The 25,610-nt window shown below is 41.0% G+C and overlaps 1 protein-coding gene across 1 annotated transcript in view; it reads left to right on the top strand.

Annotated features, from left to right (window-relative positions):
• The first annotated feature begins 228 nt into the window (after positions 1 to 228).
• The window catches only part of LRIG3 (leucine rich repeats and immunoglobulin like domains 3), a 42,289-nt gene continuing 16,907 nt past the window's right edge, over positions 229 to 25,610 (top strand). Inside the window, exons 1-8 of the mRNA XM_040343922.1 lie at positions 229 to 750; positions 17,937 to 18,008; positions 18,110 to 18,184; positions 21,934 to 22,068; positions 22,772 to 22,915; positions 23,113 to 23,256; positions 24,313 to 24,456; positions 24,737 to 24,880. Coding sequence (XP_040199856.1) covers positions 575 to 750; positions 17,937 to 18,008; positions 18,110 to 18,184; positions 21,934 to 22,068; positions 22,772 to 22,915; positions 23,113 to 23,256; positions 24,313 to 24,456; positions 24,737 to 24,880 — 1,034 coding nt within the window. The 5' untranslated portion in view covers positions 229 to 574. The remainder of the gene's footprint in view (positions 751 to 17,936; positions 18,009 to 18,109; positions 18,185 to 21,933; positions 22,069 to 22,771; positions 22,916 to 23,112; positions 23,257 to 24,312; positions 24,457 to 24,736; positions 24,881 to 25,610) is intronic.

Genomic DNA, 25,610 nt, shown 5'->3' with positions numbered 1-25,610 from the left:
GCAATAAAACATAAAATAGTGTACAATGTAATATAAATAGAAAAGCAATAAAACATAAAATAGTGTAAAATTTAATATAAATAGAAAAGCAAAACATCATAAAATTGTGTCATTTTTAAGATAAATAGTAAACATAATATAAAGACACAAATATAAATAGTAAAGCAGCATGTTTTATGATATGTAGATAATAGTTGTCCTCCAGGGTGAGGGAGAGCACACGGTCACACCACTTGATGGCTTATCATTGGCGATCTGTGTCCTCTTGTGATGGAGAGGTGTGATGTGGAGGGCTGTAATCTCTTCCCTCTCCCCATCCCCCCACAGCACTGACTTGTTTTCATCACGTGAGGGGGGCTGCGTTGACCAATCGGAGGAGAGCCCAGCACCCTTCCCTGCCGAGCCAGGGGTACAGGAGAGGGAAAGTTTGCAGAGCGGAGTTGGAGTTTTGTGCGCTCGGATTTGGAGGAGTTGAGTGGCTGAGTGTGCAAGGTATGCAAGGATCCCGGCCCGGGGGAACGACTGCTGCCTACTAGAGCTGGATTTCACCGTGCCGGGACCCAGGAGGCGGAGAATGGCGCTATTAGTAGTGGTCGCGGCTTTGCTGGGCTGCCAGAGCTTTGCGTTCGGCCTGATCGCTGATCGGGGGTCCTGTCCGCCCCCATGTCGGTGTCTGGGAGATCTGCTGGATTGTAGTCGTGGAGATCTACATATGGTGCCCGATCGGCTGCCTGGAAGGGCTGTGCAACTGTAAGTATAGCTGGACATTTCATGGAGAGGTTGTAGTATAAAAGGAGGGGGGCACGGGTCTACTCCATGAGTATGGAAGATCGGACACTGTGTCTGTGGGGTGACCCATGTGGGTACATCTCTGATAAACAGATCACTATGTACACATGGTGAGCCATATGGGGGTGAAAGGAAGAGATGATAGAGGTCCACATGTTGGCAGCCTTGGATAAGTCTAGGCAAGGTACAAATGTTGGTAATATAACCATTGTACATCTTGGAAATACCATGTCTACTGAATGTACATATGTTGGTAACTTGGCCATATTCCAGTCTTGTCTAATAATGATACATATGTTGGTAGTACAGTATAGTCATTTCCGTTGTCAGTCATGGAAAAAGACATGTAGACATCTAGTGATTGGACAGATGTTGGTAATATAACTCCATGGGTGGTCTTGGAAATATATATATATATATATATATATATATATATATATATATATATATATATATATATATATATATATATATATATCGATGTTTGAAGGTACAAATGTTGATAGTATAGCCTTTCCCAATTTCTATCTTGGATATATGTGCGTATAGATTTCTAGTGAAAGTTCAAATGTTGGTCAATTAGCCATCTCACATTGTCCATCCTGGAAATACGAATATAGATGTCTAATGAAGGTACAGATGTTGGAAACGTTGCCATATCCCAGTGTCAGTCCTGTGTAATAGAGGTTCATATGTTGGTAGTATAGCCATTCCCATTGTCCTTCTTGGAAGTGTGTGTGTGTGTGTGTGTGTGTGTGTGTGTGTATATAATTATTCATAATAAAGGTACAGATGTTGGTAGTTTAACCATTTTCCATGGTTGGTCTTCGAGACCTACATATAGAAGATGTTTTGAGGGTACATGTGTTCCATTATCAGTCTTGGAAATAAGCAATTAGACATCTAATAAAGGTATATATGTTGGTAGTTTAACCACTTTCCATGGTTGGTCTTTAAGACCTACATATAGATGTTTTGAGGGTACAAATGTTCTATTATCAGTCTTGGAAATACGCAATTAGACATCTAACAAAGGTACACATGTTGGCAGTGTAGCTGTTCTCATTGTCCGTCTTGGAGGTATACATATAGATGTCTAATGAAGGTACAAATGTTGGTGGTGTAACCATTTCCAGTCTTGGAAATATACATATACATAGATGAGTATAGCCATTTCTATTAGCTGACTTGGAAATGTACATGTTGATGTCTGAGCGTGTATATATGTTTGGTAGTATAACTTTCTATTGTCATGCTTGGACATTGGAAAGTGTATGAGGTATCATGTGATAACGACCTAGAAGTAAAAGATTGTAGCTTCCTAGCCTTAGTGACAGTCAATGTTCAATTATTCTGAATGGTCTTCCCTTTAATTTCTTAGTTGCAGGTCTATTGGAGTTCCCAAATAGCTCCAGGCCCTCTTCCTATGGCCATTGTGTACATTTGTAGTCACAAAATACCTGGTCATAGTGGGTGACAATGGCTCATTTCAAATGTGCAATTACCATCAAAGCTCTGTGTATAACAAACCTGTATTGTGTGAAGGGCAGTCATGTGCAGAACCCCATAGCAGCTCAGATGGAAGTTCCCACCCACTAAGAATCTTTGAAGATTTGTGCTTTATTCCGTATTGCATTTTGTGTACTGCTGTCCTACATAATTCCTGTAAATATGGGCCTTTTTAATGAATACAAGGTTGCTTTAGTTGTTTTGTCCTAATTGTTTAGTGGATGTAAAATAAAGCAGGTTATCTTTTGAGAAAGTTAGTGATATTCTTAGGTGACCCATAACTGTACTAACTGTACTAACTTGTAATGTGTTTTATATGGCTTATGTTGCTCAGGATCTATCTACATTTTTTATTACTTACTGGTGGCATTCAAAAGTTTAAGTGACCCATACTGTCTTGGGTTTATTATGAGGCTTTCTACCCTGGGCCTATCTGTACTTCTTAGTACATACTGGTGGCATTCAAAAGTTTAAGTGACCCATAGTATCTTGTATTTATTATGAGACTTTCTACCCTGGGTCAGACTGTGCCCCGTGGGAGTAAACAATGCCCAATCTTTGATATTAGGAGGAGAAATAGTTGGTGTCAGTCTGAGGAACAGTGGCCCATCCTTGGTGCCAGTGGAAGGAACAGTGGCCCATCCTTGGTGCCAGTGAAAGGAACAGTCTGGTGCCAGTGGAAGGAACAGTGGCCCATCCTTGGTGTCAGTGGAAGAACTATGTGTTCCCATCCTTGGTGTCATTGGAAGAACTAGTAGTTCACATCCTTGGTGTCAGTGGAAGAACTAGTAGTTCACATCCTTGGTGGCAGTGGAAGAACAAGTAGTTCCCATCCTTGGTGTCAGTGGAAGAACAAGTAGTTCCCATCCTTGGTGTTAGTGGAGGAACAAGTAGTTCCCATCCTTGGTGTCAGTGGAAGAACTAGTAGTTCCTATCCATGGTGTCAGTGGAAGAACAAGTAGTTCCCACCCTTGGTGTCAGTGGAAGAACAAGTAGTTCCCACCCTTGGTGTCAGTGGAAGAACTAGTTGGTTCCCCATCCTTGGTGTCAGTGGAAGGAATAGTAGTGCCCCATCATTGGTGTCAGTGGAAGGAACAGTGGCCCACCCTTGGAGTTTTAGGTGACCCATAACTGTACTATCTTGTAATATTTTATTATGTTCATGTTCCACTCAGGACCTGCAGATCTGCAATCTTATCACATACTGGTGGTAATCAAGAGTTTATTGTTTAATCACAAAGAGCCTATGAATAAGCTAGTTATGTGGTATGATGCTGGTTGTTTAGTCCATAAGAATGAAGTAAGACTTTCCATAAGCTGTTATTATCCAGTCTTGTTAATGTTTGAGTGGATTTTTTTTTTCAGCGCCTTCAAAAGCTCTGGTGTCCTTGACAGTCTGACTTTTTGGTGTTACTCATTGTATTATAACTCCACACCAAGAGCTTGTGGGTCTTTTTGAGCAGCTAAAAGAGAAAAAAAAAAAGTGTGCGCAGACTCAACCCAGCAATATAGCAATTTGTCAAGCGAATTCTTACCACACCTTGGTAGTGTAACCCAAAACCTTCGGCTGGAGAGCATTTTGTTCTGTGCTGCACAGATCTACAGCTGTGTAATTATTCTCCTGTCACAAAATTACATTTCCCTAAGCTTCAGGTTTCCATTTCTAATTTGTAACATTTTGTTATTTAAAAAAAAAAAAAAAATCAGTGCAAGCAATGCTTGTGCCTGAACGTTTTGTTTTATTTTTCTTCATTTCTAACACATCAAAGTATACATTGTTTCTTTTACTAATACAAAAAGAAAGTATTTACTTTGTTTTTATTAGACATTTTATTGTTGCTGAAACAAATGAAAGTTTACAAGGAGGAGATGCCTTAACGGTTTCCATCCTTTTTAATTACATGACGCCACTTTTGTGGAGTAAAACGCGCTATTGTAGTGGTTTTGGTTTTATGGAGGAAGTGTTTTGGATTTTTTTTTTATATACCAACTCCATGTAGATGGCGCAGAGGTTGGCAGCAGTTTGATTTGATTTTTTCGCCGCCTTAATGAAGAATGTAAAACTTCTAGTGCATTGCGTTTAAAAATGTTACACCGGGAAACCTCTTCAGTAGGACTTGTGTTATGTTGATTGGATCTAAGGATCGAGTACACTGTAGTGTCGAGGTTTTTGTTTCTTGTTGCATACTGTAATGATGTATTCAGCTGATGGCATTCATGTGTAATATGTTAATTTAAATGTAGGGAATGCAATTTACACACATCAACTCCTGCTGTGTTTCACTCAAGTGACCGTACAGATGTGTCCAGGAAGGAGAAGGAGGCATAACCCCCCCCCCCCTTTGCCCCCCAGGGAGAGTTCAATTGTAAAGAGGCATAGTCACACTGAAATACTTTCCTTTCTATTAGGAGTGATACATGTTACAGCTGTGCAAACTTTTACATACTGAGGTTAGGAAGCCAGAAAGTTCTGGGTAGTTTTGAAACTTTTTATGTCTTTTAACGTTCTTTGCTTTTTATCACGATTTATACTTATTTACAGAGCAGGTAAAAAAAAAAATCACACCACAATCCTTGCTTTCAGTGTGTGTGTTTCCACATATGCGTTTTAACCTGTTTTAATGCGTTTTTGGAGGTTTTTTTGTTTTTTTGTGCCAGCATTTCCCTTTTGAGGTCACTTCCTGCTCCTCCATTGTTGGATGTATGCATAAAGATGGCCATAGACCAGTAGAACATTTGTTCAATTTTCTAATTATTACTGCGGTCAAAACAACGTTCTTTTTTTGACCATGGTGAGGAGAAAATTCCAAGGAGCAGGATGGAAATTTTTTCTCGAACAAACTTCTTTCTAACATGAGGTTTTTCGCTCGGGAGATTACAATCACTCCAAAATCAAACCACATTTTCCAAGTGATCGAATGTAGAATTTTTGTATGAAGCCTCGTACACACGACCGAGGAACTCGACGGGCGAAACACATTGTTTTCCTCGTCGAGTTCCTTGTCAGGCTGTCGAGGAACTCGATAAGGCAAGTTTCTCCATTCCCGTCGAGGAAATAGAGAACTTGCTCTCTTTTTGGCTCGTCGAGTTTCTCGACAGTTTCCTCGACGAAAATGTACACACGACCGGTTTCCTCGGCAAAAAATATCTCCCAGCAAGTTTCTGGTTTTTGCCGAGAAACTCGGTCGTGTGTACGAGGCCTGACTGTTCATACGAATCTTTGTTTGAAAATCTACTGGTGTATAGAGCTGCACGATTAATCGTTAAAAAAAATCGTGATCTCGATTCAACCCCCCTCACAATCTCTATTCAGAAAATTCTCTGCTCACTCAGTTGTCAAAAGAAGAAAAAAAAACGGCTGCCTGCAAAGTAGATAACTATAAACATTGTAACTTTTCGTTCTTGGATCAAAGGAATGAACTGTGGTCTGTAAATGAGGTCAGTTTAACCCTTTTCTGACACTTGTTTCTTACAATATTTAAATCTGTATTTTTTGCTAGAAAATTACTTGGAACCTCTAAACATTTGCACTGTATTTGCGTAGCGGTCTTTCAAACGCAACTTTTTGGAAAAAAAATACTCTTCAATTAATAAAAAAAATAACCTAAAGTTAGCCCAATTTTTTTGTATTTTTTTTTTGTATAGTGTGATCTAATATGTTTACAATGTTTCTCTTTGTCGCCGCCTAAGTGATGTTGTAAGAAACTTGGCAGGCTGCCTGTTTGTTTTTTTTGACAGCTGTCAGTTTGAGCAAAGAACTCTCTGCAGTGAATTGAGGAAATGCTTTTTTTAAGATCGGGAGGAGGCTTGATTCTTTAATGAATAATCGTGCAGCTCTACTTTCTTGTATAGCAGAAACAGCATCCCATTCAAGTCTACTGTATGTGATGTTAGGTTGCAGGTGTGGGCATCTAGGCAATAGATTTTGATCAGCCGGACATTGACAGTGCAAGAGGTGGCAAGTAAGGACCTTCAGATCGGTGGAGTGCTGTTACATTTATTGTTGAAACCTAAACATGTACATTAAACCAAGGATGTTAAAGTGGAATTTTAGCTGAAATCGTTTTCTTTATAGAGTGGGGAAGGTCTCAACCATTCTTGGGTTAATATGGTTGTCTGTGTCTTTACTTTGCAATTTCTCTGGAGATATAACAGAAAGTATAATAAAATCTCAACTAAGTGAGGGAAAATGCCAAATTTGACAGTTGTCAGGTTTCCCGTAATTATATCCCCCCCATTGATAACTATAAGGCCCCTTTCAGACAGAGTGGACTCCGTCCAGCGAATCTGCCTGATCAGCCTGGAATCTCTCCACTGAGCAGATGGATGACAGGTCCATGTCCACTCCACTATTCAGAGTAGACATGGACACAGCCTGCTGTTCTCTATGGGGTGGTCAATTCGCCAGACGGATGGGGAGAAATCCCCATCCATCTTTTTTTTTAGTGGACCAAATATTATTGGTGCCGGTGGGTGTCAGTGGACAGGTGTCTGCTGCTGCTCCATAGAGAACATTCCATACAGATCTACCTGAAAAACGAACAGGCGGACCTGATTGGTCCACTGGTGTAAAGGGGGCCTTTTAAGGCAAACAATTACAGTGATTCAAATCCAGTTATTGGCAACGGATGACAGAACCCTGACGGGAGAAATTATCTGCTAACCCAGCTGAAATAATATATGGAATAAAGTTGATGTTGAGCAATGTAAGCTCCCATGAATTATTTACTGGGCAGGTCCATCTAGACTGGTGGGAAGAGTGCCAGCTAGAACAAGCCTGTAGTAGTAAGTTGAAAGAAACCTGTCAGGAGAAGAATATGGCAACTGCTCTTAAAGATACATGTTACAGGACGGTCATCTTTATTCTTTTTTTATCCTTCAAACAAGTAAACAAAATCCACTAGTCCATTCTCCTAACATGGATTGACCCAGAACATCTTACCTAGTTACCTTTGCATACCGTTCCAAGACCGCTGCAGCCTCCCCTGGTTTTTCTTTTGGGCCAAAATGTATTCTTCCATACTGGAGGTACCTTTCTATGGGGCCATACTTCTGCACTGTGAACCCCAATAGATGTTAATAGAGCTGTACACCAAGTATCTCTAGTCTCAGGCCCCGTACACACGACCGAGTATCTCGGCAGAATTCAGCCAGAAACTCGATGGGAGACGTATTCTGCTGAGAAAACCGGTCGTGTGTACACTTTTCCCAGAGGAAACCGACGAGGATCTCGTCGGGCCAAAAAGAGAACATGTTCTCTATTTCCCCGTTAGTCAATGGGAAAAGTTGGCTCGCCGAGATCCTCGGCGGCTTCACAAGTAACTCGACGAGCAAAACTATGTGTTTTGTCCGTCGAGTTTCTCGGATGTGTGTACGGGGCCTCAGAGTACGTATATAAGTCTTTGGGGGCTCATTTCACAGGTGCATCCGGCACTAAAAAAATTCCCCTGGAGCAGTTCAATTAACTCTTCTCAATTATTTCCAGACTTGAAAAACCTGTAGGGCAAGCAAATTGTAAGGACACCACTAAACTATCCTCTGCACACACAAAAAAAGCTGTATATCTAAAAGACTTTTATGTCTCTTTAGCCAAAAGGGGCTTGTTTACACTCCCTGTGGCACATGCACACAGGGGTTGCACCTTTATTGGTCACCTTGTGGCCAAAGAGAGAAGATGCAATGCATTGGAAGAAGACAGTTATTATGCCAGGACTTGACGCGGCTTATTACCTTTGACTCCACTTTTATGGCTTTTCTTGAAGAATTTCTGACTTAAGCTGGCCATACATTATATAATTTTGCTTGTTCAATATCCTTTAGATTTACCTTCAACTACGTAGTGTGAGGACCTGCCTGATTGCATACAAATTCAAAGTGTTTAGGTTTGACCTCATATTATGTGGTTTTGGTAAATCCTAAAGGAAAATTATATAATGTATGACCAGCCTTAAAAGACCTTATGTGCGAGCTCCAGATTCACAATTTCTTGAAATTGAAGCTGTTCTAATATCGACTTAACATCATTTATAGTAGGGGTATGAAGAATTGAAATCTTATCATAATAAAAATATACAGCAGGGGTGGCTAAAGTTTGGCCCTCCAGCTTTTGCATAACTGCAAGTCCCTTGTAGCATTGCAAGCCTCCAACAGCCACAAACCTGACTCCCAAAAGCAGAGGCATGGTGAAACTTGTAGTTGAAGTTTTCCTACCCCTGCTCTACAGGATTAGTTAAACTTTAGGACTTGGATTGGGAGCCTCTGATTGGCTGGTTTTTCCTAATCTGCTTTTTCTAATCAGCCTACTGGTTGTTCTGGCTGTATACACTTCCTGGTAAGTGGTAAAATGTTCCCACCCAGTTGTCAAAAGACTCAGAGGACCAACTTCCACACAATTCCATACAGAAGCAGGTAGCACGTCACAATGTGGGTTGTCCTCTTGAGAGTACTGTTGGCATTCCTTCTTTTCCAGAGGATGTCCACAGGGATCGCGGCAGGAACACCTGTCCTTTCCCCAGAGCACCTCTATGGGAACCTACAAGTAGTAGACTTTGGATACGGGTTAAGCAGGCTACTGGCTACCCTATTTGAGACCTAATAACCCCTATCCTTGAGATAGAGAGACCCAAGAGTTCCACAGCAATATATTATGAATGCTCTCCGCACTAGAGCAAGCATATTAATAATTGCATTTTAATACTAACACACCATATAGGCTCCTGAAGAAGCGACTAGGTCGCAAAACATGTAGAACTATCCATGATGGTGTAGTGGAACCTGAATTATATGGTCTACATCCAGATATGCGCATAAGCCTCCGTGTGTGGTATGCATTTATTGTACCATGCCTGGGATATGTAGTGCTTAGTAGCGATTCATTATTGATTGGAAATTTTGTATAAGGTTTTACGACATTAAAGCGGGAGTTCACCCGAATTTTTTTTTTTAACATTAGATTGAGCCTAATTAAGGGGAGCAGAAATGGGGATTTTTTTTAAAATCAATGCCGTAGTTACCGTTTTCGATATAGATGTTCTTCCGAGTATGATATTCGGGACTGGGCGTTCCTATTTGATTGACAGCCTTCCGACGGTCGCATACAGCGCGTCACCAGTTGCCGAAAGAAGCCGAACGTCGGTTACTTTTGGAAAATCGTGACGCGCTGTATGCAACGGTCGGAAGGCTGTCAATCAAATTGGAATGCCCAGTCCCGCAGCCCATACCCGGAAGCAGCGGGAGAACATCTATCTCGAAAACGGTAAGTACGGCATTGATTTTAAAAAAAATACCCGTTTCTGCTCCCCTTAATTAGGCTCAATCTAATGTTAAAAGTTTATTTTTTGGGTGAATCTCCACTTTAACAATAAAAATGAATGTATTTTTAAGTGTTGATTGATGTGTATGTGCCTTTAAAGTCCATATCTTTGACAATTTAAATAGTGTGCTTATTTTCACATTCAACATAAGATCAGTGTAGGACTTTGTTTTGAGACTAAGGCCCCGTACACACGTCCGAGGAACTCGACGTGCCAAACACATCGAGTTCCTCGTTGAGTTCAGTGTGGAAGCCGTCGTGGAGCTCGGCGGGCCGACTTTCCTCATTGAACAACGGGGAAATAGAGAACATGTTCTCTTTTCGGCCCGACGAGTTCCTCGTCGGCTTCCTCGCTGAAAAGTGTACACAGCAGAATCCAGCTCCGACCGAGTTTCTGGCTGAATTCTGCCGAGAAACTCGGTCGTGTGTATGGGGCCTCAGTTTTGTTTTTTGTTATTTTCCCTCTTATTTTTTATTTATTTTAAATATATGAAAGCTAACTTTTCTTTAGGTTTTTGGTGTTAACTGCACAATTTTCTTTTTTTCTATAAAGCTGTGCGATGCCAGTACATTTGCTGTTTACATAGCTGCAAACTTGCATATGTGTCAAATAAACACACATCTTGCAAGGCAGATTCAGTTCTGTTGTTCTTTTCAAGCTAACATTCCTCAAATTCATTCAAGAGCATTGCATCTGTGTAAATAAGCTGCGAGTTGAAGACAGAAACCCCACTGTGTTTACTCAATTAACAGCTGTGACATTTGGCCCTGGAGTCACAGGACTACATCTCTGTGGGTGTGAGGGACACATGTGGTCAGGCTGTTGTACAAACAGAGCTCATGCACAAAAAAAAATAAGTGCGAATAGAATGTAAATGAAAAAAGTGGATAAAAAAGTGAAATGTATATGGAAAGTAGTCAAGGTTATTATAAAAAAAAAAAAGAAATCTACTATTGAAAGAACTTTTATTTATTTATTATGTTCTTTCTTTTTTATAAGCAGAGGTTGCTTTTAGCAAGTGTTGATTTTTCCTGCAAGAGTCAAGTGTGCCAACTCCACTCAGCACTCTGAATCCGAAACCTCCCTGTTGGTGAGGATGACCATCTTATTAAAAAAAAAAAATTTGACCATCTTATTAAAGGAAGCAAAGGGAGGCAGAAGGAGCAAATGGCCAATCTCACAAAAAAAAAAAAACGTATTTGAATCTAACTTCATTGGCCTATATTTCTGGAGGTACAGATTGTTTTGACACGTAGTTTACGCTCAAGCTATCCTTGAGTTTAACAATCCCTGTCTTTAAAGCAAAGTTCCACCCAAAAATGAAACTTTGGCTTTTTGCAACCCCCCCCCCCCGCACTGGTGTCACATTTGGCACCTTTCGTGGGGGTGGGGGGGGGGGCAGATACCTGTGTAATCCAGGTATTTGCTCCCACTTCTGGGCATAGATCACCGCTGTGACTCAGGCCTCGTACACACGACCGAGTTTCTCGGCAAAAACCAGCAAGAAACTTGCTGGGAGATATTTTTTTTTGCCGAGGAAATCGGTCGTGTGTACATTTTCGTTGAGGAAACTGTCGAGAAACTTGACGAGCCAAAAAGAGAGCAAGTTCTCTGTTTCCTCGATGGGAATGGAGAAACTTTCCTCGTCAAGGAACTCGACGAGGAAACCGATGTGTTTCGCCCGTGTGTACGAGGCTTCATGCCATGTCCGGTGCCTACTTCGCCCCCCTGCTATTTTCTGGGAGACACACAGGTCCCAGAAGACAGCAGGGACCGGTGAGATTGCGTAGCGCGACTCAGACATGCGCAGTAGGGAACCAGGAAGTGAAGTCTTGTGTCTTCACTTCTTGATTCCCTTACTGAAGATGGCAGCGCCTCCACCTGAGAGCTGAGGGAAATATAGGCTTTGGGTGCCGACATCGCGGGCGCCCAGGACAGGTAAGTGTCCATATATTAAATTCAGCAGCTGCAGTATTTGTAGCTGCTGACTTTTAATATTTTTTTTTTTCAGCGGAACTCCGCTTTAACAATCCCTGTCTTTAAATTCATTTAAAGAAAAAACTGCTGCTGGCACACACCCGTCTGTTATTCTTGAATCCCAGATAGATAAGATGGGCAAAGCGTATGTTATACTTTTATAGGCTCATAGGCGCATTCCTTCTTACAGCATAAACAAACTGGCATATTTTGGTGCCCTGGAGCCTCTGGTTCTGCTTATACCACCCATAGGCTTGAATGGTTGTAGATGGCTTTACGCAAGTATATGCCACTACTTGTGGTGCATGAGAGCAGACTTGCGTACCTAAATGCAGGCTGTCTGCAAAGTGCATTGAGATGCAGGTGTGTTGACATGCATTGGGAAAACATGTATGTGTTGCCTCAATGCACAAGTGTGAATGGGCTCTTTTAAGTTTAAAGTGATTGGAAACGATCACCTTGTAAGACAACCCTTTTTAGTTTAAAATGGAAATGAAAGGCAAAACATTTTGGCCCAGATTCAAGTAGAATCGCGCAATATTTGCGTGGGCAAAGAGCAAATTTTTTTCTCTGCGCCCACGCAAATATTGCGCTTTGCCCGCGATTCACGGAGCAGTTGCTCCGTAAATTGCGCGGGCAATATGCTAAGCAGCCGGGCGCAAGGCTGCCTAATGTAAATGATCCCGCCGGGGGCGGGAATCATTTAAATTAGGCGCGCTCCCGCGCCGAGCGAACAGCGCATGCTCCGTCGGGAAACTTTCCCGACGTGCATTGCGGCAAATGACGTCGCAAGGACGTCATTTGCTTGTAAGTGAACGTGAATGGCGTCCAGCGCCATTCACGGTTCACTTACGTAAACGACGTTAAATTTGAACGTCGCGAGCGGGAGGCGCAGCTATACTTTAGCATTGGCTGCGCCTGCTATAGCAGGAGCAACCTTATGCTAAAGGCGCCGTACGGAAACTCCGTACCTTGCGTGAGAAGGGCCCGCGCAACTTTTGTGAATCGGTGGTAGTATGCAATTTGCATACTACACGCCGATCACAAAGGCCGCGCCCCCTAGCGGCCAACGCAAGAATGCAGCCTGGGATGTGAAGGCATAAGGAGGCTTATGTTTGTCACATCCTAGGCTGCATTCGGTGTAACGAGGTTCCTGAATCAGGAGCACTCGTTACACCGGAGCAAGTAAGCACTTGCGCCGCGCAACCTATGGTTGCGCGGGCGCAAGTGCTTCTTGAATCTGGGCCTTTATGTGTAAACCAAAAAAAAAAAAAAAAACATTATAAATACCTTTTTTCCCCCCCCTTTTTTTATAAGGGATCACATTCCCTCTGTTCTCAGTTGCATAGAAGCTGGGGGGAGGAGAAACAGCAACACACTATGAGTGCTTTCACACTGAGCCGGCAGTAAAACGCTGCTATTTTTAACGGTACTTTACCGCAGTTTTTGCTGTGCTTTTCGGCCGGTAGCGGGGTGCTTTTAACCCCCTCTAGAGGCGGAGATTTGACGGCGGTCCGGTGGCACTGCCCATTGATTTCAATGGGCAGGGGCGCACTAGGAGCGGTGTATTCACTGCTCCTAATGCGCAGCAAAGAAACTGCTGGCAGGACTTTTTCTGTAACGCCCTGCCAGCTCACCGCTCTAGTATGAAACCCCCCAGGCTTTCACACTGGAGTGAATGGAGCAGCTCGTTCAGGGTGCTTTTCAGGCACTATTTTTAGCGATATAGCGCCCCAGTGTGAAAGGGGTCTTAGATTCCCAGTAAATGGCTGTGCAGTGGGGGCATGTCAAGACAAGTCTGATCATTGGAGGAGAGCAGGCGGAGTTCCCAGGATAGCTACAGAACTGACCACAGGGTGCTCACATACTTAGTGTGGTCAGTTTTTAATAGAAAAGCAAGGGAACCAGCAGGAACACCAGGGATTTCACATACAGGAAGCAATACAAAGAGAACAGGATACTTTCTCTTACAAGTACATGGTACATAAGTGTATTGTTGCTATATGGAATACATTAACCATTTCCTGAAGAAAACACATGAGTACCTGAGAATACTGTATCTTGATTGTTCTCCTGTAATCTTCTGAAGGATGAGCAGTTTTCTATGCTAATCAGGGCTCCTGTGGGGGTTTGCATGCTGCATTCTGTTCCCAAGCTTAGAGGAATCGAAAGCCCCTGGGATTATATTCTTGTTCTAATTCATGGCCAGATTCTTTTGTTAGACTGTAGTGCAGTCTCATTGGGAGGTCCAGGTCCTTGATGTGGTGTCTGGCAGGGGTTCCCTGGATCACAAGGCCAGCTAAACAGAATTGCAAATTCTTTGGCATCTTTAGATATGTAGTTCAGCTTTCTCAGAATTGCCTTATATGGACATTTCAAATGTTTTTTTTTTCTTGTATAATTGACATTTTTATACATCTTAAATATAGCTATACTTTAATAGCACCACACAGGTGAAAAAAAAAAAAAAATAGAAAATCCAATCTTTTTAAAAGCACATTTTTTTTTCCAGCTAATTTTTCTACAAAATATTTTTCCTTTTGCCCAGCCATTCCAATTGCATTTATAGTTGTCAGGTTGTGGTTACAGCTGCAGGTTTATTTGGAGATATATGGCGTAAAAGTTAAAGTTACAAAAACATGTGTGCTAGCTAGACCACCGGTGTAGGCGTCTCTCTTAAATAATGACTTTTACAGATCCAGGTGCATTGTGAACAAGCGTATCTGCTTTTTTTTTTTTCCTTAATGAAAGATTTTGGTGGGTAGAGATTTAGAGGTGTGTTTTTTTTTATTTTTTCTCGGTGTCAAAGGCAAACGTTTATTTTAGCTTGCCAATTAGGCACGGCTGTAAAGCCTTTCTAGTGATCTCTTTTGTGTATGCCTGATTAATGTGAAATTGTAAAGCAGTACATATTTTCAGTGTTAAAATACCAGAGCCTGTTTGATGCATAATGGAAGTTGTTACGCTTGTGGCTGCAGTGATGGAATCCAGATGGATAGGTGCTTGAGCTTTGAGTGAAAGTGTCTGGCTCCACTGTGGTTGATCGGGCAGTATTTTAATAGTTTCAAAGTCCCGCTTTTTTTGTGAGCGTGCCTTAATTTCCACAGACCAGATTTTCTCACTTCTTTATGGGCTGGGACAGGGGGGAATTTGGCAAACCTAAGCAAGAGCGACTTTTTTTTTTTTAACTTTTTTTACTTTTTTTACTTTTTTTTCTGCATTCAGTAAAGTTTTCTGCTCTCCAGTGTATTCAGTTAAAGCTCACATTGTTCCGTTTTTTATTTTTAAGGTAGTTTGAGGTACTGAAAGTGAGTATTTTGTACAAGTTTACACTTGCGATGCGTAATAAAAAGAATTTTTGTCATTTCCAATGAACAGTATGCAGCCATGTAGGCGGAAAGCCTCAGGTATAGAGAAAGGAGTTGTGCGCTGCTCATCCGATTTGCATGTTTATTCATTAGAAAACGTGAAGTCAGCAGCTTTCCGCCTATACATGGGTCAGATGTTAATAAATTCCAAATCATGGTCCCCGACTGTCTCCAGCTTCATCTGGTTTTCATTAATTGCCGGCATGCACTGCTATATACAGTGGAAGAAGCAAGGCGAATAAGACTAAGAAATTCCAGTTGCTTTTAAACATCCATACTGTGATGTAATGTGATCGGAGCAAAACCTTCCTTTTTAATTTGCCTCTGCAGATTTCAGTTTTAACTATTGGCTGTCCAAATAGGACATGCTGTTTTGAAAAAGAGGCAAAAAGGTAGTCATAGTTTTCCTAGGTGTCTATAAATATATATAAAAAAAAAAACATTTGTGCTTCTTATTAAAGGGATTTTTGTATGTTTTAACCCGTGCAATGCATTTGGGATTTGGGGCTGTATGAACAATATCCTTATAACTCGTAGTGATCATAACCCGCCCATATTGGGGATCCATGGAAAAACACTGAGATTCTCCCAAAATGACTAAACTATGAAAGTCTTTTTAAAAACATGATTACTTTCAGTAAAATATTGTGTATTACAACGTCAAGATGAGTGGCCTTCTGTGACCAGTTGTGGGCCTGGGCTTAGGGCAGTGATGGTGAATCTTGGCACCCCAGATGTTTTGGAACTACATTTCCCATGATGCTTCAACTACAGTGCATGAGCACTGTAGTTGAAGCAAAAATGTAAATGTAGTTCCAAAACATCTGGGGTGCCAAGGTTCGCCTAGGGTATACTTCTGAGTAATGAAACTACAAATTCCTCTTTAAGATTAGTACATTCCTATATAAACTTAAAGCGGGAGTTCACCCGAAAAACAATTTTTAAAATTAGATTGAGGCTCATTTTGTGAAGGGGAATCGGGTGTTTTTTTTTAAATCGAAGCCGTACTTACCCTTTTAGAGAGAGATCTTCTCCGCCGCTTCCGGGTATGGTCTTCGGGACTGGGCGTTCCTATTTGATTGACAGGCTTCCGACGGTCGCATACATTGCGTCACGAGTAGCCGAAAGAACCCGAACGTCGGTGCGGCTCTATAGGGCGCCTGCGCACCGACGTTCGGCTACTTTCGGAAAATCATGACGCGCTGTATGTGACCGTCGGAAGCCTGTCTGAAGCCTGTCAATCAAATAGGAACGCCCAGTCCAGAGTTCTCTTCACTGGAACTAAAGGGCCAAGCCCAACCCCTGAAAAACAACCCCACACCATAATCCCACCTTCACCAAATGATTTAGACCAGTGCACAAAGCAAGGTCAATAAAAGACATGAATGACCGAGTTTGGGGGGGAGAAACTTGACTGGCCTGCACAGAGACTTGATCTCAACCCAACAGAACACCTTTGGGATAAATTAGAGTGGAGACTGCTAGCCAGGCCTTCTCACCCAATATCAGTGCCTGACCTCACAAATGCGCTTCTGGAAGAATGATCAAACATTCCCATAGAAACACTCATAAACCTTGTGGACAGCCTTTCCAGATTCCCAGAAGAGTTGAAGGTGTTATAGCTGCAAAGGGTGGCCCAACTCAATATTGAAACCTACAGACTAAGGCTGCATTCACACCTGAGCGTAGGGCGTTCGGTCGTTTTTTCAGGCGTTTTTTTTCGCGCGTATTCATGCTTATTTGCGCGTTTGCATACAGCGTCGTGCGACGTTTTTGTACTTCGGCGTTTCTTATTTTAGCCAATAGGAAAAATTATCATCTTTTCATCACTTGTTGCTATGTTGGTAGATTTTTTTTACTCTTCTGCATGGGCGACAAGTTCTATTGATTAAAGCGACGAAACGCCCATAGCAAACGCCCGTTGTCGCGCAATACGCTCAATACGCGCGTTTCCCATTACTTTCTATGGGGAAAAAAAAAACGCTCAAACATCGCGCGACAAAAAAAGGTCCGGGACTTGTTTGAGCTTCGTGCGACAGGCGTTTGGGCGTTCAGGCGTTCAGGTGTGAACAGTCACCATAGGGAATAATGTTAATTCTCCCCTCTGGCGTTTGTGAGCAGTGCGCTTCAGGCGTAAAAACGCCTAGGTGTGAATGGGGCCTAAGACTGGGATGCCATTAAAGTTTGTGTGCGTGTAAAGGCCGGCGTCCCAATACTTTTGGTAATATTGTGCGTGTATATTTATAGTAGGGTAAAAGATACTGTGCCATCAAATATAATTCATGATACTATACCTTTGTAGCCAAAAATATTATAATAACAGTGCTGCACACTGTAAGGCACACTGTGCAGCACTGACCTTCCAAGGTAGTGTGTAATGGAATCATTACTTAAAGGTATAATGTCTCTCTTTTCTTGAACAATAAATCTTCAAGTGTTTTTTTTTGTGTTTTGCTAATAATAAACATACAATGTTATACTTGAGTAATCTTAAATTGGCCACACACAGTGCAGTTGGATAATTCATTAGGTGTCGTGCTTTGTGACTTGCTGTGTGGTACTTCAGCTAAATCAACATGAAGTGTTGGCGCAGTCGTCTTTTGTGTTTAGAAATTAGCAACATCCTTTAGGAATTTGCCATAATGCAAAATCTCACCCGGTTTCCACTAATAAGTTTGCCATTGCTTAGGAACTGTACTTTTGTATGACAAGAGCTACTTTCTTTTAGATCACTATGCAAGTTATCACAATGTGTTGTGTGGTGTATTTTACAATTCTAATGTACGATATACATTTTTACAACAACTTCAAACAGGCAGTGGTTTTGATCTTCATATGAAAGTGTGTTCCACACATTCTGTACAAGAATATGGTTTATATGTTCTTAAGGTGCTCCCATTTCCACTCCAGAGTTGCAATGGTAGCATTAAAACAAATTGTTCTTTTTGTACTAATGCATTTTTTATTTCTGTTTTTATAGGGATTTAAGCCACAACAAACTTTCCTCCATCAAAATTTCTTCAATGATTCATCTTCATAACCTTCGTGAATTGTAAGTTCATTCTATTTGAGTTCTTAAGTTGCTAATTACTGTATGTGTAGGTTTGAAGAAATGTAACTTTTCCTAATACTTCTATTACCTGTCTTTAACAGGAGACTGAATAGAAATGACCTGAAGACTATACCCAACTTAGGACCATTATCTGCGAATATAACGCTTCTATCTCTGTAAGTGCAATTATTTTATTTAACTTTAGAGATGTCAAAGTCTACCAAGTTCACCTTTTGTGAACATTTTTTAAATGCCCATCTGTTTGCAGGTAAAAAAATGTGCATATATATTTTACACTAAAGAAAGTCCAAAAAGTGCAAGAGGTGCAGAGACGTGCTGGAGTCACAAACACTTTTTGTGATCTAATTACACCCCAATATCCTCTGTAATAAACCTCCTCATGGCCAGACACGGAGGAACGGGTTGTGAGACACGCGGAGGAACGGGTTGTGAGGCACGCGGAGGAACGGGTTGTGAGGCACGCGGAGGAACGGGTTGTGAGGCACGCGGTGGAACGGGTTGTGAGGCACGCGGTGGAACGGGTTGTGAGGCACGCGGTGGAACGGGTTGTGAGGCACGCGGTGGAACGGGTTGTGAGGCACGCGGTGGAACGGGTTGTGAGGCACGCGGTGGAATGGGTTGTGAGGCACGCGGAGGAACGGGTTGTGAGGCACGCGGAGGAACGGGTTGTGAGGCACGCGGAGGAACGGGTTGTGAGGCACGCGGTGGAACGGGTTGTGAGGCACGCGGTGGAACGGGTTGTGAGACACGCGGTGGAACGGGTTGTGAGACACGCGGTGGAACGGGTTGTGAGACACGCGGTGGAACGGGTTGTGACACACGCGGTGGAATGGGTTGAGACACACGCGGTGGAACGGGTTGTGGGACAGGCGGAGGAACGGGTTGTGAGACACGCGGATGAACGGGTTGTGAGATACGCGGAGGAACGGGTTGTGTGACACGCGGAGGAACGGGTTGTGAGACACGCGGAGGAACGGGTTGTGAGACACGCGGAGGAACGGGTTGTGAGACACGCGGAGGAACGGGTTGTGAGGCACGCGGAGGAACGGGTTGTGAGGCACGAGGAGGCACGGGTTGTGAGGCACGAGTTGTGAGGAACGGGTTGTGAGACACACGGAGGAACGAGTTGTGAGACACGCTGAGGAACGGGTTGTGATACACGCGTCATCTGCACTGTACCTCCCATGGATACAGCTGAGATATTCGAATGCCTATTTGACATTCCAAATTAGAGGGTCCATCGCTTGGGGTAAGAGCACATCCTGACCTTAATGTTGGCGACGCTACGAGGTGGAGGATTCTTTTGGATTTTTTTTCCCACACATACACTTTAGTTTGATGTTCGTTCATCTGATTATTTGGTGTCTTTACTCAGCTTGTGTTTCTGAATTGGACTTTTAAGAGCACTTTTTGGACTTTCTTTAGTGTTTATTGTTAATAAGCGCAATTTTATATATTTTACATAGCAATTTGTTATATTATATCTCAATTTTATTTATTTTGTAAACCATGCAGCCTGTAAGCATTGTACTCACAATGAGCAGGGCTGATATCGTTACAATTTAATTTAGTGTAATATGCCCCAAGATGTGCAGATCTATGAATGAGTAGACAACCTATAGCCATTGGAACTGAATATTTGTATCACAGGGCTAACCAGAGTCTAGCAGTGCAGCTGGGTCTGCTGATCCAGAGGGGAGGGAGGGTTGGTTTCTTTTGGGACTACCTGGTTGTTATATGGTGAAAGTTAAAAGATTAGTTTGGTGAATTTGCTCAGTCAAACTCTGGAAATTTGGCTTCCCTTTTGCTGCATGTTTGACTTGGGCTTTCTGTACACTTCAGCTCCTAAACTTGAGTTTAGGAGCTTTTGGTGTTGTTTTTTTGTTTTTGTTTTTTTTGTGTTTTTTTTAACCAAAGCTCCTAAACTCAACTCCATAAAAGCCTAGGTGCCCACATAGGCTTTTAGGATTGTTTAGCAACTGCTGCAGTTAGAGGAGGTTCAATCTCCCTCTCCTGAAAGTGGAAGAGAATCATGTTGAGGAAAGGAACGTTTTGACCGCCTGCCACAAAATGCAACAAAAGCGTGTTAAAATTGCGTGAACATGACATGTTTTGCATTTTCCGGTAGTCATAATAGGCTATGTGTACATAAAACCTTATCTTCTAGTAGCCATATCCTAGATATATATATACAGTTGCATTGTAGAAGGATAATTGAACTGGATATCAGGGACTAAGAAAAAGCTTATCGGCAGGCTTGAATCTAAACAATTTATTGACCCACCAGTATACTTTCCTGCCCAAAATCAGTAGTTAAAACTGGGAAATAAATGATTACTTAAAGTGGAAGAAAACCCTTTCTGATACTATTAGTAAGGACTCCATTGTCCTACCTGCGCTGCCTAACCTGTATAAAAAGATGTGTGTACTTTCCTCTTTTGGATCCAGTCCAGTCACTCCATCCCGCAGCTCTGGCTTCACTGTGTCTGGGAGAGGCTACTGCAGGGGAATAGGAGGGAGCTTTGACAATGGCTGGCCCATGGGAGCCTATGGGTGACATAACCTCTTCTAGAATTCCCAGACATTGTTGAGCATAGAGCTGCAGGATCACGTGACCAGAGTGGATTGAAAATGGTACACAGATCTTTTTTTTTTTATCTGGTTTAGCAGGGTACTGTAACTATTTTTAGGAATAGTTATAGTTGGGGTTTCTTCTACTTTAATTATAGGAAATGCCAGCCTTATTTTTCTGCAAATGTAATTGGGGCAAATCAAATGTTTAATTACTCCATTAGCTGATAGGTGAAGTTAATTGGTTAGCCTGTTTTTACAATTTTTAAACGTGTTGATCTTTACTGAAAATTGCCATGTGTATACCGGTATTAGGTATTTAGGTATGCAACCAAGTTACTAAAGTATGGCAAAAAAAAGTTGACCTATTGCCGTTTATTAAGTAGGTGTGATTTTTATTTTTATTTTTTTTATGCATCTTTCACTTGCTAAAAAAACACAAACAATATTAAAAGGTCAAACTACGTTGGTTAGTGGACCACTAAACACTTTGGATCCTTCTGTCTGGTGAATCCTTTACACTAGCTTAATGCTGTACTCTATACAAAGTTATTTAAACTTGGTTTAAATCATCAATGTCTATTGAATGATTGGCCTCTCTGTTTTACAGCATAACTCTATAAATATGCCTCTAGCATCATAATATGACTATACAAAACATGCTAAAGAGAATGCTATTTTCTGGCTAAAACTAGAATTATGATAACATTGGGGCATGTTAAATCATTTCAATGTTTTGTGATACAGAATCCATTATGCCTACAGCCATAAGAAATATCTGTGTTGTGTTTAAAAGAAAAAAAAAAAAAAGAGTGTACAAAGGCGTCACTGTGAAGCAGGCTGGATTATAAGTGAACACTTTCAGGCTGCAATTGAGAGGGTGTGCAGTTCAGGAAATTGCTGGCCCCTGCTGTAACAAGCAATGCTGCAAGGGAAAGTTTATCACTGCAGTAATTTATTGCTTCAACACCTTGTCCGTAATTACCTTGTTAATAAACCGGTATTGTGCTTTGCTGCGTTTTCACATTATTTTTCAAGAAGCTACACCTGTATCATTAAAGTTTTGTGTGTGCTACAACGTTTTTTTATATATATATATATATATATATATATATATATATATATATATATATATATATATATATATATATATATATATGTATGTCATGTTTTGGAACAGGCTTTTCCTTCATCCAGTTTTATACTTTTTTATACTTTTTTAATGCATTTCTGTGTTGACAATTTGTGTATGGGTAGATTTCTGCTTTGCTTGATACACAACTGTATGATAACATTGCATTTGTTTTTTTTTGTTTTTTTTTTTCTATCCCAGAACAAACAATAAGATTCATGTAATTTTACCAGAGCATCTGGAACCCTACCAGTCGCTGGAAACCTTAGATTTGAGTAATAATCTTATTACTGAACTTAAAGCACCATCGTTTCCTGTGCTGAAACTCAAATACCTGTAAGTGGCTGTCTTGTTTTCCTGTCTGTTTTGTAAAATAGCAAGCAGAGGCAGATTTTTGTCTTTCAAGCCCCATGAGTGTTTGCTAGAAACTCGACCGGTGGCTTTGTTTGTTCCTAGTTAAAAAAAGGAAGGTAAGAAAAAGGGTGAGGCCTCGTACACACGACCGAGGAACTCGACGGGCGAAACACTCGTCGAGTTCCTTGTTAGGCTGTCGAGGAACTCGACAAGGCAAGTTTCTCCATTCCCGTCGAGGAAATAGAGAACTTGCTCTCTTTTTGGCTCGTCGAGTTTCTCGACAGTTTCCTCAACGAAAATGTACACACGACCGGTTTCCTTGGCAAAAAAATATCTCCCAGCAAGTTTCTTGCTGGTTTTTGCCGAGAAACTCGGTCGTGTGTACGAGGCCTGAGTCTTTGCCCTTGGTTCTTCTAGGCCGAGTCTGAAAAAAGACAACTTAAATCTGATTGGATGACCTAACTGCTGTCCCGTTTGCTTTTATTCCATTGTCTGGATAATTTTTCTATAGGTCAGTAAATAACGTTGTTCTAAAGGCAGGATTTTTTTTTTATATACTGTATCTTAATTCCACAAGGTAAAAAAATGGCCCAAACTTTTAGCGCTATATAAATCCTGTATAATAATAATTATAAGTAGCTACCTTCATTTTAAGTGTGTTTTTTTTTATTATTAATATTTGCAGTTACATCAATAAAAACCTTATAACATCTATGGAAGCAGGTGCATTTGACAACTTATATGCTACTTTACAAGTATTGAAGCTCAACAAGAACCGTATCAGCCATATTCCACCAAAGATGTTTAAATTGCCTAACTTGCAACACTTGTAAGTATTAAACCAAAAGTGTATTGCTGTAAACGTGCACAAAGATGTATTTTTTTTTTTCTGTATGATAAGCTTGATTCTAACAAGCTTTTAGTAAAACTGTTATTAGGCACCGTTTCATTCTAGCCTTCAGGAGTTGCGTCTTTAATTTGTGTTCTCACAACAGAGCTGCATTATAGTTCTCTTTTCTGTTGCAGAGAGCTGAAGCGTAACCGAATGAGACATGTTGATGGGCTCACTTTTCAGGGTCTGGATGCCCTAAAATCTCTAAACATGCAAAGAAATGGAATCATACGACTTATGGATGGAGCATTCTGGGGACTGAGTAATATGGAAGTTTTGTAAGTCTTAGATTTTCATTTTATGCTGTTGGGTTTTGAAAACTTTAACTTTAAAATAAATTAAATAAAAAAAAAAAAAAAAAAATATATATATATATATATATATATGCACCCATTTACAAAAGGGGATCAACTTAAAGAAACCCCGTACTCGGAGCTATGTAGGCTGCCAGTGCTGACCCTTCTTTCTAAAAGTTCTACTTGGCTGGTTTTCATGCTGATCTGTTACTTTTTAGTACATAGTAATGCTGATCTAAGACAAGTGTGCAGATCAGGAGTTTTTTTTTACCTTCCTTCTACCAACCCTAAAGCTGGCTACAAATAATTTTTTTTGGTAAAATTTTCCTTTAGATTTACCAAAACCATATAATATGAGGTCAAACCTAAACACTTCCAAATTGTATGCAATAAGGCAGGCCGTTAGTTGAAGGTAAATCTAAAGGAAACTGAACAATAAAAAATTGTATGTTTAGCCAGCTTTATGCATACTTTTTTATAGGGCAATAACTGAAAGTAGTGATTCTAGAAGTTGCCAGACAACTAGAATTTTTAGAAGATTATCGGCATTGGTACTGTTTTTCATTTGCGTTTTGGTTCACTGTGGCTTGTCAATAAAAACGAAGATTTTTTAAAGCGCAACATCCGTAGTGCGGATAATTTTTTCCTCATTACTCTACTCAGCCAGCGACTGTGGATCGAGCACCCGGTAGCTCTGCTATCTATGTGGTGTATGGGTAGTAGCACTGACTTTTCTGTTTATACTATCGGCATTGGTAGTCTGCTTGCCTTAGTACACGTTTGCTTTATCCTGTGACATGGCACTCAAAGTAACTTGCTGGAATGCCTTGAAATTATCTGATCTGGAGTGTATTAGATCCAAATTTCATCAAGACGATCGCTATGATTAACCACCATTTAAGGGAAGGAGCCCCACAAAAGCTGAATTTTGTTATAACAATAGATGTGTAGTAAATAGCATAAAAATTATGCGTCTGTTCTACGTATATTTCTGTCATCAGACTGTTCATCTAACATCTGCGTTTTTCCCTTTTTTAGACTGCTGGATCATAATAATCTCACAGAGATTAGCAGAGGCTGGTTGTATGGCTTGCTTATGTTACAGCACCTCCATCTCAGCCAGAACGCCATCAGCCAGATCAGTCCCGATGCCTGGGAGTTTTGCCAAAAACTCAGTGAGCTGTACGTTGCTTTTATTTAGTTCCAGTTTTAGTACATATTTCATGCCAGAACATGAGTTTCTTACCACAGTTTTGTAGACCTTTTTTTTCCATAGCAGAATTACTAAGGCAATTTTTTGTATTTCTCTTAAACTGACTTGTGCAGTCTCTCTGCTTACTGCATGCTGTTTCAATTAAGCCTGAAAATATGCCTTTATCTCCTATGTGCTAGGCACAGTGATAGCAGGATAAGTTAGAGAGTTTGTTACACTAACAGGTTGCTTTTTTATTGCATTTTACAGAGATTTAACCTTCAATGAACTAACAAGATTAGAAGAGTCAAGTTTTATGGGATTAAGCCTTCTTGGTAGACTATTTATAGGAAACAACCAAATTAGTAATATCGCGGATGGGGCATTCCATGGATTATCCAATCTGAACATACTGTAAGTGTCATTTTCCTCTTCTTGTTTTGCAGTGCTCTAAGCAAGGGATGCTTATTAAAAAAGCAGAATAGATGTATCTATGGATTAAATATGTAAAAATCCTAGAGGGGGGGATTTTCACTGTGATGATCATTTAAGTAGTTCAGACATCTGATTTGAGGCACACATAGGATCAGGCTTAGAATTAATGTATGTTATTCTGCTTTGAATATCGGTATTTCTGAATGGAGAAAAAAATCCTCTACTGTATAAAAAAGAGTGAGCAAAACGAAGCCCTTTGTTACATAGTAGGTGACGTTGAAAAAAAGACACAAGTCCATTCTTTGTGTGTGATTATATGTCAGTATTACCTTGTATATCCCTGTATGTTGTGGTCGTCAGGTGCTTATTTAATAGTTTTTTTAAACTATCGAGGTGTTCTGCTGAGACCACCGCCTGTGGAAGGGAATTCCACATCCTTGCCGCTCTTACAGTAAAGAACCATTTAGGTAGTTTAAGGTTAAACCGCTTTTCTTCTAATTTTAATGAATGGCCACATGTCTTGTTAAACTCCCTTCCACGAAAACGTTTTATCCCTATTGTGGGGTCACCAGTATGGTATTTTTAAATTGAAATCGTATCCATTCTCAAGTGTCTCTTCTCCAGAGAGAATAAGTTCAGTGCTCGCAACCTTTCCTCGTAACTAATATCCTCCAGACCCTTTATTAGCTTTGTTGCCCTTCTTTGTACT

This window comes from Rana temporaria, chromosome 3, assembly GCF_905171775.1.
Source record: "Rana temporaria chromosome 3, aRanTem1.1, whole genome shotgun sequence".
Classification (NCBI taxonomy): Eukaryota; Metazoa; Chordata; class Amphibia; order Anura; family Ranidae; genus Rana; species Rana temporaria.
Note: the sequence above shows the minus strand (reverse complement) of the source record. Positions and strands in the feature narration are given on the sequence as shown.